General features: G+C 50.6%; 1 protein-coding gene across 1 annotated transcript in view; it reads left to right on the forward strand.

Annotated features, from left to right (window-relative positions):
* The window catches only part of LOC134934216 (NXPE family member 3-like), a 97,767-nt gene that overhangs the window by 19,565 nt on the left and 59,953 nt on the right, over nucleotides 1-18,249 (forward strand). Inside the window, exon 2 of the mRNA XM_063929703.1 lies at nucleotides 14,990-15,210. Coding sequence (XP_063785773.1) covers nucleotides 14,990-15,210 — 221 coding nt within the window. The remainder of the gene's footprint in view (nucleotides 1-14,989; nucleotides 15,211-18,249) is intronic.

Consider the following 18,249-nt stretch of genomic DNA (forward strand, 5'->3'; position numbering starts at 1 on the left):
AAAGTATTATTAACCTCAAAAACCATAATTTACACTCATTTTCAGTCTATTCTGAATACCTCACACCTCACAATATTATTTTTAGTCCTAAAATTTGCACCGAGGTCGCTGTGTGAGTAAGATAAGCGACCCTAGTGGCCGACACAAACACCGGGCCCATCTAGGAGTGGCACTGCAGTGTCACGCAGGATGTCCCTTCCAAAAAACCCTCCCCAAACAGCACATGACGCAAAGAAAAAAAGAGGCGCAATGAGGTAGCTGTGTGAGTAAGATTAGCGACCCTAGTGGCCGACACAAACACCGGGCCCATCTAGGAGTGGCACTGCAGTGTCACGCAGGATGGCCCTTCCAAAAAACCCTCCCCAAACAGCACATGACGCAAAGAAAAAAAGAGGCGCAATGAGGTAGCTGTGTGAGTAAGATTAGCGACCCTAGTGGCCGACACAAACACCGGGCCCATCTAGGAGTGGCACTGCAGTGTCACGCAGGATGTCCCTTCCAAAAAACCCTCCCCAAACAGCACATGACGCAAAGAAAAAAAGAGGCGCAATGAGGTAGCTGACTGTGTGAGTAAGATTAGCGACCCTAGTGGCCGACACAAACACCGGGCCCATTTAGGAGTGGCACTGCAGTGTCACGCAGGATGTCCCTTCCAAAAAACCCTCCCCAATCAGCACATGATGCAAAGAAAAAGAAAAGAAAAAAGAGGTGCAAGATGGAATTGTCCTTGGGCCCTCCCACCCACCCTTATGTTGTATAAACAAAACAGGACATGCACACTTTAACCAACCCATCATTTCAGTGACAGGGTCTGCCACACGACTGTGACTGATATGACGGGTTGGTTTGGACCCCCCCCAAAAAAGAAGCAATTAATCTCTCCTTGCACAAACTGGCTCTACAGAGGCAAGATGTCCACCTCATCATCACCCTCCGATATATCACCGTGTACATCCCCCTCCTCACAGATTATCAATTCGTCCCCACTGGAATCCACCATCTCAGCTCCCTGTGTACTTTGTGGAGGCAATTGCTGCTGGTCAATGTCTCCGCGGAGGAATTGATTATAATTCATTTTAATGAACATCATCTTCTCCACATTTTCTGGATGTAACCTCGTACGCCGATTGCTGACAAGGTGAGCGGCGGCACTAAACACTCTTTCGGAGTACACACTTGTGGGAGGGCAACTTAGGTAGAATAAAGCCAGTTTGTGCAAGGGCCTCCAAATTGCCTCTTTTTCCTGCCAGTATAAGTACGGACTGTGTGACGTGCCTACTTGGATGCGGTCACTCATATAATCCTCCACCATTCTATCAATGTTGAGAGAATCATATGCAGTGACAGTAGACGACATGTCCGTAATCGTTGTCAGGTCCTTCAGTCCGGACCAGATGTCAGCATCAGCAGTCGCTCCAGACTGCCCTGCATCACCGCCAGCGGGTGGGCTCTGAATTCTGAGCCTTTTCCTCGCACCCCCAGTTGCGGGAGAATGGGAAGGAGGAGATGTTGACAGGTCGCGTTCCGCTTGACTTGACAATTTTGTCACCAGCAGGTCTTTCAACCCCAGCAGACTTGTGTCTGCCGGAAAGAGAGATCCAAGGTAGGCTTTAAATCTAGGATCGAGCACGGTGGCCAAAATGTAGTGCTCTGATTTCAACAGATTGACCACCCGTGAATCCTTGTTAAGCGAATTAAGGGCTCCATCCACAAGTCCCACATGCCTAGCGGAATCGCTCCGTGTTAGCTCCTCCTTCAATGTCTCCAGCTTCTTCTGCAAAAGCCTGATGAGGGGAATGACCTGACTCAGGCTGGCAGTGTCTGAACTGACTTCACGTGTGGCAAGTTCAAAGGGCATCAGAACCTTGCACAACGTTGAAATCATTCTCCACTGCGCTTGAGACAGGTGCATTCCACCTACTATATCGTGCTCAATTGTATAGGCTTGAATGGCCTTTTGCTGCTCCTCCAACCTCTGAAGCATATAGAGGGTTGAATTCCACCTCGTTACCACTTCTTGCTTCAGATGATGGCAGGGCAGGTTCAGTAGTTTTTGGTGGTGCTCCAGTCTTCTGTACGTGGTGCCTGTACGCCGAAAGTGTCCCGCAATTCTTCTGGCCACCGACAGCATCTCTTGCACGCCCCTGTCGTTTTTTAAAAAATTCTGCACCACCAAATTCAAGGTATGTGCAAAACATGGGACGTGCTGGAATTTGCCCATATTTAATGCACACACAATATTGCTGGCGTTGTCCGATGCCACAAATCCACAGGAGAGTCCAATTGGGGTAAGCCATTCCGCGATGATCTTCCTCAGTTGCCGTAAGAGGTTTTCAGCTGTGTGCGTATTCTGGAAAGCGGTGATACAAAGCGTAGCCTGCCTAGGAAAGAGTTGGCGTTTGCGAGATGCTGCTACTGGTGCCGCCGCTGCTGTTCTTGCGGCGGGAGTCCATACATCTACCCAGTGGGCTGTCACAGTCATATAGTCCTGACCCTGCCCTGCTCCACTTGTCCACATGTCCGTGGTTAAGTGGACATTGGGTACAACTGCATTTTTTAGGACACTGGTGAGTCTTTTTCTGAGGTCCGTGTACATTTTCGGTATCGCCTGCCTAGAGAAGTGGAACCTAGATGGTATTTGGTAACGGGGGCACACTGCCTCAATAAATTGTCTAGTTCCCTGTGAACTAACGGCGGATACCGGACGCACGTCTAACACCAACATAGTTGTCAAGGCCTCAGTTATCCGCTTTGCAGCAGGATGACTGCTGTGATATTTAATCTTCCTCGCAAAGGACTGTTGAACAGTCAATTGCTTACTGGAAGTAGTACAAGTGGGCTTACGACTTCCCCTCTGGGATGACCATCGACTCCCAGCAGCAACAACAGCAGCGCCAGCAGCAGTAGGCGTTACACGCAAGGATGCATCGGAGGAATCCCAGGCAGGAGAGGAATCGTCAGAATTGCCAGTGACATGGCCTGCAGGACTATTGGCATTCCTGGGGAAGGAGGAAATTGACACTGAGGGAGTTGGTGGGGTGGTTTGCGTGAGCTTGGTTACAAGAGGAAGGGATTTACTGGTCAGTGGACTGCTTCCGCTGTCACCCAAAGTTTTTGAACTTGTCACTGACTTATTATGAATGCGCTGCAGGTGACGTATAAGGGAGGATGTTCCGAGGTGGTTAACGTCCTTACCCCTACTTATTACAGCTTGACAAAGGGAACACACGGCTTGACACCTGTTGTCCGCATTTCTGTTGAAATACCTCCACACCGAAGAGCTGATTTTTTTGGTATTTTCACCTGGCATGTCAACGGCCATATTCCTCCCACGGACAACAGGTGTCTCCCCGGGTGCCTGACTTAAACAAACCACCTCACCATCAGAATCCTCCTGGTCAATTTCCTCCCCAGCGCCAGCAACACCCATATCCTCCTCATCCTGGTGTACTTCAACACTGACATCTTCAATCTGACTATCAGGAACTGGACTGCGGGTGCTCCTTCCAGCACTTGCAGGGGGCGTGCAAATGGTGGAAGGCGCATGCTCTTCACGTCCAGTGTTGGGAAGGTCAGGCATCGCAACCGACACAATTGGACTCTCCTTGTGGATTTGGGATTTCGAAGAATGCACAGTTCTTTGCTGTGCTGCTTTTGCCAGCTTGAGTCTTTTCATTTTTCTAGCGAGAGGCTGAGTGCTTCCATCCTCATGTGAAGCTGAACCACTAGCCATGAACATAGGCCAGGGCCTCAGCCGTTCCTTGCCACTCCGTGTCGTAAATGGCATATTGGCAAGTTTACGCTTCTCCTCCGACAATTTTATTTTAGGTTTTGGAGTCCTTTTTTTACTGATATTTGGTGTTTTGGATTTGACATGCTCTGTACTATGACATTGGGCATCGGCCTTGGCAGACGACGTTGCTGGCATTTCATCGTCTCGGCCACGACTAGTGGCAGCAGCTTCAGCACGAGGTGGAAGTGGATCTTGATCTTTCCCTAATTTTGGAACCTCAACATTTTTGTTCTCCATATTTTAATAGGCACAACTAAAAGGCACCTCAGGTAAACAATGGAGATGGATACTAGTATACAATTATGGACTGCCTGCCGAGTGCAGACACAGAGGTAGCCACAGCCGTGAACTACCGTACTGTACTGTGTCTGCTGCTAATATAGACTGGTTGATAAAGAGATGTCTATGTAACTATGTATGTATAAAGAAGAAAGAAAAAAAAACTACGGTTAAGTGGTATACAATTATGGACGGACTGCCTGCCGAGTGCAGACACAGAGGTAGCCACAGCCGTGAACTACCGTACTGTACTGTGTCTGCTGCTGCTAATATAGACTGGTTGATAAAGAGATGTCTATGTAACTATGTATGTATAAAGAAGAAAAAAAAAAAAAACACGGTTAGGTGGTATACAATTATGGACGGACTGCCTGCCGAGTGCAGACACAGAGGTAGCCACAGCCGTGAACTACCGTACTGTACTGTGTCTGCTGCTAATATAGACTGGTTGATAAAGAGATGTCTATGTAACTATGTATGTATAAAGAAGAAAGAAAAAAAAACCACGGTTAGGTGGTATACAATTATGGACGGACTGCCTGCCGAGTGCAGACACAGAGGTAGCCACAGCCGTGAACTACCGTACTGTACTGTGTCTGCTGCTAATATAGACTGGTTGATAAAGAGATGTCTATGTAACTATGTATGTATAAAGAAGAAAGAAAAAAAAACCACGGTTAGGTGGTATACAATTATGGACGGACTGCCTGCCGAGTGCAGACACAGAGGTAGCCACAGCCGTGAACTACCGTACTGTACTGTGTCTGCTGCTAATATAGACTGGTTGATAAAGAGATGTCGTAGTAGTATGTATGTATAAAGAAGAAAAAAAAACCACGGTTAGGTGGTATACAATTATGGACGGACTGCCTGCCGAGTGCAGACACAGAGGTAGCCACAGCCGTGAACTACCGTACTGTGTCTGCTGCGACTGGATGATAAATGATATAAAAAATATATATATATCACTACTGCAGCCGGACAGGTATATATTATATATTATATAATGACGGACCTGCTGGACACTGTCTGTCAGCAGAATGAGTTTTATTTTTATAGAATAAAAAAAACAACAACACACAAGTGAAGTCACACGACGAGTGTTTAACTTTTTCAGGCAATCACAATATAAGTATACTACTAACTATACTGGTGGTCAGTGTGGTCAGGTCACTGGTCAGTCACACTGGCAGTGGCACTCCTGCAGCAAAAGTGTGCACTGTTTAATTTTAATATAATATTATGTACTCCTGGCTCCTGCTATAACCTATAACTGGCACTGCAGTGCTCCCCAGTCTCCCCCACAATTATAAGCTGTGTGAGCTGAGCAGTCAGACAGATATATAATATATATAGATGATGCAGCACACTGGGCTGAGCCTGAGCAGTGCACACAGATATGGTATGTGACTGAGTCACTGTGTGTATCGCTTTTTTCAGGCAGAGAACGGATATATTAAATAAACTGCACTGTCTGGTGGTCACTCACTATATAATATTATGTACTCCTGGCTCCTGCTATAACCTATAACTGGCACTGCAGTGCTCCCCAGTCTCCCCCACAATTATAAGCTGTGTGAGCTGAGCAGTCAGACAGATATATAATATATATAGATGATGCAGCACACTGGGCTGAGCCTGAGCAGTGCACACAGATATGGTATGTGACTGAGTCACTGTGTGTATCGCTTTTTTCAGGCAGAGAACGGATATATTAAATAAACTGCACTGTCTGGTGGTCACTCACTAGTAAACTCTCTGCACTCTCTACACTTCTACAGTACTCCTCCTAGTCCTAAGCTCCAGTAAATCTCTCTCTCTTATAATCTAAATGGAGAGGACGCCAGCCACGTCCTCTCCCTATCAATCTCAATGCACGTGTGAAAATGGCGGCGACGCGCGGCTCCTTATATAGAATCCGAGTCTCGCGAGAATCCGACAGCGTCATGATGACGTTCGGGCGCGCTCGGGTTAACCGAGCAAGGCGGGAGGATCCGAGTCTGCTCGGACCCGTGAAAAAAACCATGAAGTTCGGGCGGGTTCGGATTCAGAGAAACCGAACCCGCTCATCTCTAATTCGTAATGGTTTTGACGGCAAAGTTCAGAAATACGAATGAATAGACCATTGGTCAAACGCGGCTGTTTGTTCATACAACACGGGAGGTTAAGCGGGGCCAACCACAAGAGTGACCCCACTTAACCTCGCGGTCTACCGCAAACCACAAAGTTCCCACCATTGGATATAATGAAGCGCCTCTGCGCAACATTGTATCTACAGTGCGCCACCTGACTGACAGTTCAGGAGCGCACAGCCAATCAGGAGAGTGCCATGACGTGGCGCTCCCTGATTGGCTGAAGGGACCCTGTTTGACAGGAGTCACGGGGGGGGGGGGGGGGTCCACCAGACGGGGAAAGGGGTTCCATGTGTAAACATGGGACCCCTTTCAGTGCGTGGATCGGGTTTTTCATTTTTTTATTTTTACATGTCCGTGGATTATAACTTATAAGAAGAGGACCGATCTACAACGGATTCCTTGTAAGTATAATTTAATTTACAGGTACCCCGGTACCTACTGGACAAGAGGACTGAGTGCTTCGTGTCAACATAGGTAAGTATGTAAGTATGTAAGTGTGCATGTATGTTTAATAAAATTTACTTTCAAGCTGTGTGTATTTTGTTTTTATTTGGGTATTTTTTTGTAGTAGAACTACAGGTACCAGCGGGCCCGTTTCCCCCCGCATGCTACATGTACCAGCTTGTGGGGGAGGCTTGCTGGGACTTGTAGTTCTGCTACAAAAAACAATATTCTAATTTTACACAAAAGGCTATCAGCCTCCCATCCATCGCCCACGGATGGGGGGGACAGCCTCGGGCTTCACCCCTGGTCCTTGGGTGGCTGGAGGGGGGGACCCCTTGATTTAAGGGGTCCCCACTCCTCCAGGGTACCCCAGCCAGGGGTGACTAGTTGGGTATTTAATGCCAGGGCGCCAGGGACCAATATAAAATTGTCCCCCGGCTGTGGCATTATCTCTCTGACTAGTGGAGCCCGGTGCTGGTGTTAAAAATACAGGGGACCCCTACGCATTTTGTCCCCCGCATTTTTGGCACCAGGACCAGGCGCAGAGCTCGGTGCTGGTTGTTTAAATATGGGGGAACCCCTGTCAGTTTTTTCCCTGTATTTTTACAACCAGGACCGGCTCAAAGAGCCTGAGGCTGGTTATGCTTAGGAGGGGGGACCCCACGCAATTTCTTTTACAGTTTTTAACCCATTCTGCACTGCTCACAATGCACACAATGAAGCCCTGCACAGATCTTACAGATCCGGCCGGGATTCCTTGTGTTTTGTCAGGCAGTGTTTTACTAATAACTCCCGTAAAACACTGCCTGACATCTCGAATCACATCGACATCGGAAAATACGAATGTTGCAAATTCGGCAGCTTAGTAAATGACCGTATCAGGATTCAAAAAGTTGCAGTAAAATGCACCCGATACCATTCGAGATCAAACACCCTTAAAAACGGCTAAAACACGATTACTAGTAAATAAACCCCATGGTGACCGAAGCGAGCCATGCGAGGGGACACGGTGCGCTAATTGGGTTCCTGGTCACTTTACAAATAAAACGACACAACCCCCCCCCCTAAAAAACTCATGTTGATCATTTTCCACGTCGACCTTTCCCACGTCAACCTTTTCCAGGTGTCGACCTAGTGCCTGTCAACCAATAGTGGTCGACCTAATGACTGTTGACATAAATAGAATAAACCCGTTCCATTTCATGGTGTATTTTACCTGTGCATAAATGATTATTATAGCTTGTATAGGGAATAGTGTTACCAACTTTTTTTTTCAGACTCCCAGACAGGGGGCACGCCCCTTTATATGACCATTATATACCCTTTATGCACCTACATGTGCCGCAGCCTCCTCATGCCCCTTTACATGGTAAAAGAGCCCACTCATGATAGAGCCAAATTCAGGTTCATAAATAGGGGCAGAGGGCACTGATTTCCTTGGCCTCTCTAGGACCTTAATAGTGCAGGTCAGGCATAACCACACACCCCATGATGCCATGACCTTACCCACCCTTTGTGCACACCATGGGTACTTACTGAATGAGAGGCATAGATGAGTCAACTCCTGTGGCTGCACCCAGGCCCGGCGCTTACCGCTCAGCAAAGGGATGCAAAGCAGGAAGGCGCCAGGCAGGAGAAGCACTCTGCCTGCTCTGCATCCCTGTTGCTGAGTTCCCTTGCTGATGCCGGCTGCTGCGCCTGTCACACTCTATGACAGGCAGCGGCACCGGCATCATGAAGCCTCCTCTCCCCCTCCCCTGTCACAGTCTCACCTCACAGTGCAGCATGCTGGGCGGATCTAAAAGGGGGCGGGGCTACATGGGAATAAGGGGTGGAGCTACACAGGGCCAGGCAGCTGCCTGCAACATAGAAGGACGAGTTGCCAGACTTCTTTATGTAAGTGGCTGGAAAGAGTGAGTGAAACTGTGTGTGTGTGAGTGTATATGTATACAATATCTGTGTGTGTGTGTGTGTGTGTGTGTGTGTGTGTGCGTGCGTGCGTGCAGGGCCGGCTCCAGGCATGTTCGAATAGAGCGGCCGCGCGGGGCGCCACCCTTAATGGGCGCCATGCGCTGGGGCCACCATTAATGGGCGCCGCCATATTCGTACCTGGAGCCGAGCAAGCCTGCAGCGCTACCCGGCCTGCCTGTTCCTGTTGTGTGCACGCTGTGCAGCGCCAGACGCCGGCGCCGCGCACACAACAGTTTAGGAACTGTCCGCCCGCACCCTCAGCAGACTCCCCCCTCCTAGCACCGCAGGTATTGTGGGGGCATTTCTGGATCGGGCACTGTGTGGGGGCATTTATGTATTGGGAAGGGCACTGTGGGGGCATATCTGCACTGTGGGGGCATTTATGCATCTGGCACTGTGGGGGCATATCTGCACTGTGGGGGCATTTATGTATCTGGCACTGTGGGAGCATTTATGTATCTGGCACTGTGGGGGCATTTATGTATCTGGAACTGTGGGGGCATGTATGTATCTGGCACTGTGGGGGCATTTATGTATCTGGCACTGTGGGGGCATTTATGTATCTGGCACTGTGGGGGCATTTATCTATCTGGCACTGTGAGGGCATTTATGAATCTGGCACTGTGGGGGCATTTATGTATCTGGCACTGGGGGCATTTATGTATCTGGCACTGTGGGGGTATTTATGTATCTGGCACTGTGGGGGCATATCTGCATTGTGGGGGCATTTATGTATCTGGCACTGTGGGGGCATATCTGCACTGTGTGGCCATTTATGTATCTGGCACTGCTGGGGAGCATGTCACGTGTATCTGGCACTGCTGGGGGACATGTCACGTGTATCTGGCACTGCTGGGGGCATATCATGTGTATCTGGCACTGCTGGGGGCATGTCACGTGTACCTGGCACTGCTGGGGGCATATCACGTGTATCTGGCACTGCTGGGGGGCATGTCACGTGTATCTGGCACTGCTGGTGGACATGTCACGTGTATCTGGCACTGCTGGGGGGCATATCACGTGTATCTGGCACTGCTGGGGGGCATGTCACGTGTATCTGGCACTGCTGGGGGCATATCACGTTTAGCTGGCACTGCTGGGGGGCATGTCACGTGTATCTGGCACTGCTGGGGGGAATGTCACGTGTATCTGGCACTGCTGGGGGACATGTCACGTGTATCTGGCACTGCTGGGGGGCATGCCACGTGTATCTGGCACTGCTGGGGGACATGTCACGTGTATCTGGCACTGCTGGGGGGCATGTCACGTGTAGCTGGCACAGCTGGGGGGCATGTCACGTGTATCTGGCACTGCTGGGGGACATGTCACGTGTATCTGGCACTGCTGGGGGGCATGCCACGTGTATCTGGCACTGCTGGGGGACATGTCACGTGTATCTGGCACTGCTGGGGGGCATGTCACGTGTATCTGGCACTGCTGGGGGGCATGTCACGTGTATCTGGCACTGCTGGGGGGCATGTCACGTGTAGCTGGCACAGCTGGGGGGCATGTCACGTGTATCTGGCACTGCTGGTGGGCATGTCACGTGTATCTCTGGCACTGCTGGGGAGCATGTCACGTGTATCTGGCACAGCTGGGGGGCATGTCACGTGTAGCTGGCACAGCTGGGGGGCATGTCACGTGTAGCTGGCACAGCTGGGGGGCATGTCACGTGTATCTGGCACAGCTGGGGGGCATGTCACGTGTATCTGGCACTGCTGGTGGGCATGTCACGTGTAGCTGGCACTGCTGGGGGGCATGTCACGTGTAGCTGGCACTGCTGGGGGGCATGTCACGTGTAGCTGGCACTGCTGGGGAGCATGTCACGTGTAGCTTGCACGGCTGGGGAGCATGTCATGTAGTGTTCCCGCTAGGCGTCTGTGGCTAGGCAATGTGTCTCAGTGCTCTACCTGGCGCAATGTGTCTCAGTGCTCTACCTGGTGCAATGTGTCTCAGTGCTCTGCCTGGCGCAATGTGTCTCAGTGCTCTACCTGGCGCAATGTGTCTCAGTACTCTCTACCTGGTGCAATGTCTCTCAGTGCTCTACCTGGTGCAATGTGTCTCAGTGCTCTACCTAGTGCAATATGTCTCAGTGCTCTACCTGGTGCAATGTGTCTCAGTGCTCTACCTGGTGCAATGTGTCTCAGTGCTCTACCTGGTGCAATGTGTCTCAGTGCTCTCTACCTGGTGCAATGTGTCTCAGTGCTCTGCCTGGCGCAATGTATCTCAGTGCTCTACCTGGCGCAATGTGTCTAACATGCTCTACCTGGTGCAATGTTTCTCAGTGCTCTACCTGGCGCAATGTGTCTCAGTGCTCTACCTGGCGCAATGTGTCTCAGTGCTCTACCTAGTGCAATGTGTCTCAGTGCTCTACCTGGCACAATGTGTCTCAGTGCTCTACCTGGCGCAATGTGTCTCAGTGCTCTACCTAGTGCAATATGTCTCAGTGCTCTACCTAGTGCAATATGTCTCAGTGCTCTACCTTGTGCAATGTGTCTCAGTGCTCTACCTGGTGCAATGTTTCTCAGTGCTCTACCTGGTGCAATGTCTCTCAGTGCTCTACCTGGCGCAATGTGTCTCAGTGCTCTACCTGGTGCAATGTGTCTCAGTGCTCTACCTGGCGCAATGTGTCTAACGTGCTCTACCTGGCGCAATGTGTCTCAGTGCTCTACCTGGCGCAATGTGTCTAACGTTCTCTACCTGGCGCAATGTGTCTCAGTGCTCTACCTGGCGCAATGTGTCTCAGTGCTCTACCTGGTGCAATGAGTCTCAGTGCTCTACCTGGCGCAATGTGTCTCAGTGCTCTACCTGGCACAATGTGTCTCAGTGCTCTACCTGGTGCAATGAGTCTCAGTGCTCTACCTGGTGCAATGTGTCTCAGTGCTCTACCTGGCGCAATGTGTCTCAGTGCTCTACTTGGTGCAATGAGTCTCAGTGCTCTACCTGGTGCAATGTGCCTCAGTGCTCTACCTGATGCAATGTGTCTCAGTGCTCTCTACCTGGTGCAATGTCTCTCAGTGCTCTACCTGGCGCAATGTGTCTCAGTGCTCTACCTGGCGCAATGTGTCTCAGTGCTCTACCTGGTGCAATGAGTCTCAGTGCTCTACCTGGTGCAATGTGTCTCAGTGCTCTACCTGGTGCAATGTGTCTCAGTGCTCTACCTGGTGCAATGTGTCTCAGTGCTCTACCTGGCGCAATGTGTCTCAGTGCTCTACCTAGTGCAATGTGTCTCAGTGCTGTGCCTGGTGCAAAGTGTTTAACGTGCTGTGCCTGGCGCAAAGTGTCTAACGTGCTGTGTCTGGCACAAAGTGTCTAACGTGCTGTGCCTGGCGCAGTGTGTATAGCAGGTTCTACCTGGTGCAATGTGTATTAGCTGCACTACTGTGTGGTGTAATGCGAATTGCCACTATTATGTGGCCACGCCTCTTCCCCACGAAGTAACGCCCCTAAATTTTTGCTGTGCGCCATCGGCGCGCACTGTCCATGCTTTAGCATGTAGGTATGGGAACAACAAGCATTACAGTATGTACATCCTTTTGCCCTCCTAACTTAAAAATGTGCCCTCTCTGTGATCAGCACCCTGCCCTAAAAAGTGAACACTATCATGTGTAGCTGTCACTGCTGGGGTGCATGTCATACAGTGGCGCACCCAGGGGGGTTTCCGAGCACCCAGAAACCCCCCTCCACTAAACAAAATTAAAAAAAAATATTTTTTTTTTTAAGCTGCATGAGTATTATTAATGTCTGTCTAGCGTCCTCTGCAGCCTGCTGTCTTCCTGGTGGCACTTGTAAATGCAATAAAAGTTTACTTTATTTTAATTATAGTACATATATATCCATGTGCATACATATATACACATGTATACATACATACATATAAACACACACACACATATGATATATCTACATGTGTATATATATACGTGTACTGTATGTGTGTATATATATATATATATATGTATTCATGTTTAATATGCTATGTATATGTGTATATGTGTGTGTGTGTGTGTGTGTGTGTGTGTGTATATATATATATATATATATATATATATACGGTATATATATGTGTAGATATGTATATATATATATATTTATATACACACACACACACACACACACACACACACACACACACACACACAGACACACTAGTTTTACGGATCCAGCATATACTGGGTCACCTCAGTCCCCACCCCCGTGATTGGCTCCACCCAGTTCTGGAAACCCCCCCATGCAAATCCTGCGTTTGCCACGGTCATGAGTAGCTGGCACTGCTGGGGGACATGTCATGTGTAGCTGGCACTGCTGCGGGGCATGTCATGTGTAGCTGGCACTGCTGGGGGGCATGTCATGTGTAGCTGGCACTGCACATTATGTGTATCTGGCACTATACTGGAGACATTATGTCTATCTGACACTATACTGGAGACATTGTGTGTAAGGAACACTACTGTGGCTGTTATGTGTAAGGCTGCTAATTGTGTGCGTAGAGGGGATGTGAAAATATATTTATTTATAGTTTGATGATATGAAGTTACGAGACCACGCCCACTTTTCCAGGAAGCCACACCCACTTTTCCAGGAGCGCGCATGGGGGGCGCTTTTAAATTTTCTCGCTCAGGGTGCTAGTAGGCCTGTAGCCGGCCGTGTGTGTGTGTGTGTATGTGTGTGTGTGTGTGTGTGTGTGTATATTTATACAGTGTGTGTATGTGTGTATACAGTATCTGTGTATATGTGATTGTACAGTATCTGTGCAATGTATGTACAGTATGTGTGTGTATGTATATGTATATGTGGTGTATGTTTGACTGTGCAGCATAATGTGTGTAAGCATCACTGGTACAGGGGGCATTACGTGTGCAAGCGTCACTGGTACAGGGGGCATTATGTGTGCAAGCGTCACAATTACAGGGTGCGTTGCGTGTGCAAGCGTCACAATTACAGGGTGCGTTGCGTGCGTAAGCGTCACTGGTACAGGGGGTGTTACATGTGCAAGCGTCACTGCTACAGGGGGCGTTACGTGTGCAAGCATCACAATTACAGGGTGCATTGCGTGTGTAAGAGTCACTGGTACAGGGGGCATTACATGTGCAAGCGTCACTGGTACAGGGGGCGTTATGTGTGCAAGCATCACTGGTACAGGGGGCGTTATGTGTGCAAGCATCACAATTACAGGCTGCGTCGCGTGTGTAAGAGTCACTGGTACAGGGGGCATTATGTGTACAAGCATCACTGGTACAGGGGGCATTATGTGTACAAGCATCACTGGTACAGGGGCGTTATGTGTGCAAGCGTCACTGGTACAGGGGGCGTTATGTGTGCAAGCATCACAATTACAGGCTGCGTCGCGTGTGTAAGAGTCACTGGTACAGGGGGCGTTACATGTGCAAGCGTCACTGGTACAGGGGGCGTTATGTGTGCAAGCATCACAATTACAGGGTGCGTCGCGTGTGTAAGAGTCACTGGTACAGGGGGCATTATGTGTACAAGCATCACTGGTACAGGGGGCGTTATGTGTGCAAGCATCACAATTACAGGGTGCGTCGCGTGTGTAAGAGTCACTGCTACAGGGGGCGTTATGTGTACAGGCATCACTGGTACAGGGGGCGTTATGTGTGCAAGCATCACAATTACAGGCTGCGTTGCGTGTGTAAGCGTCACTGGTACAGGGGGCGTTGCGTGTGTTAGCGTCACTGTTGCAGGGAGCGTTGTGTGTAAGCGTCACTGCGTCTTGTATAAGCGTCACTGGTACAGGGGTCGTTATGTGTGTAAGCATCACTACTACAGGGAGCGTTGTATAAGCATTATGTGCGCTGTCCCTTTGTAAAGTATGTGAGGGCACAAATTTATAGTTTACAGGGGGTCGCCGAACACCCTAGCACTGGCCCTGGCTACACCCCAGAGCATTCAGGCTGGACAGAAGTTTTGATGACAATGGCTCCCTTACAGGGCCACCATCAGGTGACATGGACAGAGAGGGAGACCGGGTGGTGTGCGTTAGCAGTGGCTGCCAGTGTTGTATCTAGTGCACCAACAGACAGCAGCCATGTAGAGACAGGGACATAGCCAGTGGCATTTTGAATGTGGCATCGACCAGGAGCCAATCAGGAGCCGAGGCAGTTTCATATTATATATAGTTTCATATATTATATGATAGAATAACACCCCGCAGCCCAAACGTTGACATTTTCTTTGTAGACTGGTTTATGTGCCAGTTGATGTCATACTCCCACTGTAGCTCCACCCGATTTTCGAGAGCCTCCCGGACTTTCCGGGAGAGTAGGCAAGTATGTGCTATGTTAGTTTTTACCTGAAGCGGCAGTACTACTTTTGATTCCAATAAACAATATTTGGTTCCACCTCCCAGGTCTATTTCTACGGATACTTCCAATTTAACGGTATCAGTGAGACGGTGGAGTGTAACCTGGAAGTGGCGGGAAAGGACGTGTGCACATACAGGGACCCCGTCTCCGGTGACACGTGGCAGTGTGTGCGACCACGGAAGCTGCCGTGTGACTCCTGGGTCTATCATTCCATGGGTGGATACCGCAGAGTGACGGATAAATTAGAGGACTCTCTGCTGAGTGGGTGAGTGAGACTGTCTGCTGGAAATCAGTAGCTGTGGTTGGTCTGATATAAAATCTACCGGTCATCAAGTCTTCCGTGGTCACGGGTGCATTCCAATAAGTGCTAAGCAATGGTTCCACAAGCCAAATTAGTTTTGTGTTTCAAATCAATGCCCCTTTCACTCCAAAACACCAGTGTGTAAATACATTTCTGCAGCAGGGTGCATAGGGTTTCCACAGGGAAGCATCGGGGTGTAGGGATGGATCTGGATCCAGGGCACCAACAGGTTAAAGCTTTAGCTGTCTCAGGAAGCATTGGGGGCCCTCCTCTATAACCCCGCCTTCAGGCACTGAGAGCTCAGTTTTGTAGCTGGTGCCTGCAGTAGCAGATCACTAAACAGGAGGGCTGCGCAGGCAGCCCTGAAAGCTTTACAGCATACTTACCGACTTCTGGGCTGCTCTCTCCGGGAGAGAGCAGCCCGTCGGCTCAGCAGGGGGGGCTGGCAGTCAGGTGACGCGCAAGGGGGGCGGGCCGGAGGCGGAACGGGGCGGGCCGGAGGCGGAACGGGGCCGGGCCGGAGGCGGAACGGGGCGTGGCTTCTGGATCGCGTCATTTAATCCACGCCCCCCGCTGTGTAATGCCGCGATTACCGGCATTATACAGCAGGGGGCGTGGTTACGATGACGCGATTCAACAAGAATCGCGTCATCGCCTGTCCGGACCGCCCACTTTACTCGTTAAGTGGGCGGCGGGCAGGGGGTGACCCTCGTAAATCGGGAGACTTGCCTGCTCTTCCGGGGGGCCGAGAGGGTCACCCATTTTTCGGGAGCCTCCCGGCCATTCCGGGAGGGTAGGCAAGTATGCTTTACAGATGTCTGAGAGACATCAGCCCTGCAGCTCCATCACCCTCCACGCAGCGCCACATACTCCCGCTGGCTTGCCCCTGTACTTGCAGTGGTAACATTCGGGCACAAGGCACTTCTGTGAGATGCTCCTCGGGATTGCGTGGCCGTTGCCGGGGGGCAGGTAAGGTTGAAATCGCATTCCATCCGTGGTCTAGAGAGGCAGAAAGCGGCACTGGCGTGGACACTGTCACCGAGCAGGGACCCCACTAGACCACCAGGGCATTAGGAGCACAGGTCAGGTGTATTAACACCCAGTTTAAAAAGGCTCCATAGAACCTGGGGTGGAAGTCCAGCATAGGGGAGGCGGCACTTCACCGGTAGCCCCTCCCCCAGCCTAGGGCACCATCTCAAGTAGATTTATCCACCCTTGGGCTGTTTCACGCCCTCCTCTTCCCTCATAGGAGCCTGGGCATCCATCAGCAGCACAAGCAGCAGTAGGTCTCCAGGATGCAGGACAAGACTCTCTGTAAAAACAGGGCTGATTTTTTTACTTACACTTAAGTATCCTACCTGTCTCATAAGGCAGTGCTAGTGAAGGTAAGTGTACCTTGCAGTTAAATTCCTGCGTTATCCTCCAGCCTCAGGGCAGTGCTGTGATATAAGGGTCTTTTCTCTTACGTCCTAGAGCAGGCATTCCCAACCACGGTTCTCAAGGCACACTAAAGGGCCCTACAGACATGCCGATCCGCCGCCGATACTGCCGACGGACGACCCAGCGGCGGGGGGGCAGTACGGGGGGAGTGACGTTTCTTCACTCCCCCCGTCACGCGGCTCCATTGAAGTGCAGGCAAATATGGACGAGATCGTCCATATTGGCCTGCATGTGCAGCCGACGGGGGACCAGCGATGAACGAGCGCGGGGCCGCGCATCGTTCATCGCTGGAGCCTCCACACTGAAAGATATGAACGAGTTCTCGTTCATATATGAACGAGATCGTTCATATCTTTCAAACAAATCGGCCAGTGTGTAGGGCCTATAACAGTGCAGGTTTTAGTGATATCCAGGCTTCAGCACAGGTTACTTAATTAGCAGTTCAGTTATTTTTATTTAACCATCTGTGCTGCAGCCTGGATATCACTAAAACCTGCACTGTTGGTGTGCCTTGAGGACCTTGGTTGGGAATACCTGTCCTAGAGGATACTGGGGTCCATATATTAGTACCATGGGGTATAGACTGGTCCACCAGGAGCCATTGGCACTTTAAGAGTTTGAGAGTGTGGGCTGGCTCCTCCCTCTATGCCCCTCCTACCAGACTCAGTTTAGAAAATGTGCCCGGAGGAGCCGGTCACCGCTAGGGGAGCTCTACAGAGCTTTCCTGGTATAAGTTTATTTTAGAGATTTTATTTTACAGGGAGGCTGCTGGCAACAGCCTCCCTGCAGCGAGGGACTGAGGGGGGGAGCAGTGTCCGCCCTACGGGGTCTGAGCCACTGTCTCTGCTGCCTGGACACTGAGCTCCAGAGGGGACAGATCGCTCCCCGCCGCAGGGGAACGCTCGCCCCAGCAACATGCCGCCACCCCCTTGCAGAGCTGAAGAATCGGTGGCGAGTGAGACACCGACCCCCCTGGCAAGAGCAAGAGGGGGGTTGGTGTGAAGATGGCGGCAACAGGGTAGGAGCGCAGTATTAACTGCACTCCGGGGATGGCTCAGCGGTACATGGTACGGCGCTGTGAGGGGCGCCCTGAGCCAGCGCTACACCCTACACTGATCCAGAAGCCTGTCGGGGTCCCAGGATCTCAGCCAGCATTAAATCCTCAGGTCAGTATAATCAGAAGAAGAGCGGGAAGACAGCGCCATTAAGGGGGCGGAGCTTCTCCTCAGAGCGCACCCAGCAGCGTTCAGCGCCATTTTCCTGCCTGCAGACGTGCTGCCAGTGGAAGACAGTCCATCCAGAGCAACTCCAGCTATCTGTACGGTACCAGGGGGTTGTAGAAGGGAGGCTGTATAGAGACTGTGTCACCTATTAAGGGACACAGTCAGCCCGGGTTAAGGGTTTTCTCTATACCAATATAGCGCTGTGTGTGGGTTGGCTCCAATCTCTGTTTCTCTCTGCCATTCTTTGGGGGGGAAACTCTGTTTGCCCTGTACCCTGTGTGTATGTGGGGTGTGTGGGGTGTACAAGCAAACACGTCTAGAGTTCCGAGTTGTTCGCTCG

The sequence above is a fragment of the Pseudophryne corroboree genome, chromosome 6 (assembly GCF_028390025.1).
Source record: "Pseudophryne corroboree isolate aPseCor3 chromosome 6, aPseCor3.hap2, whole genome shotgun sequence".
Classification (NCBI taxonomy): Eukaryota; Metazoa; Chordata; class Amphibia; order Anura; family Myobatrachidae; genus Pseudophryne; species Pseudophryne corroboree.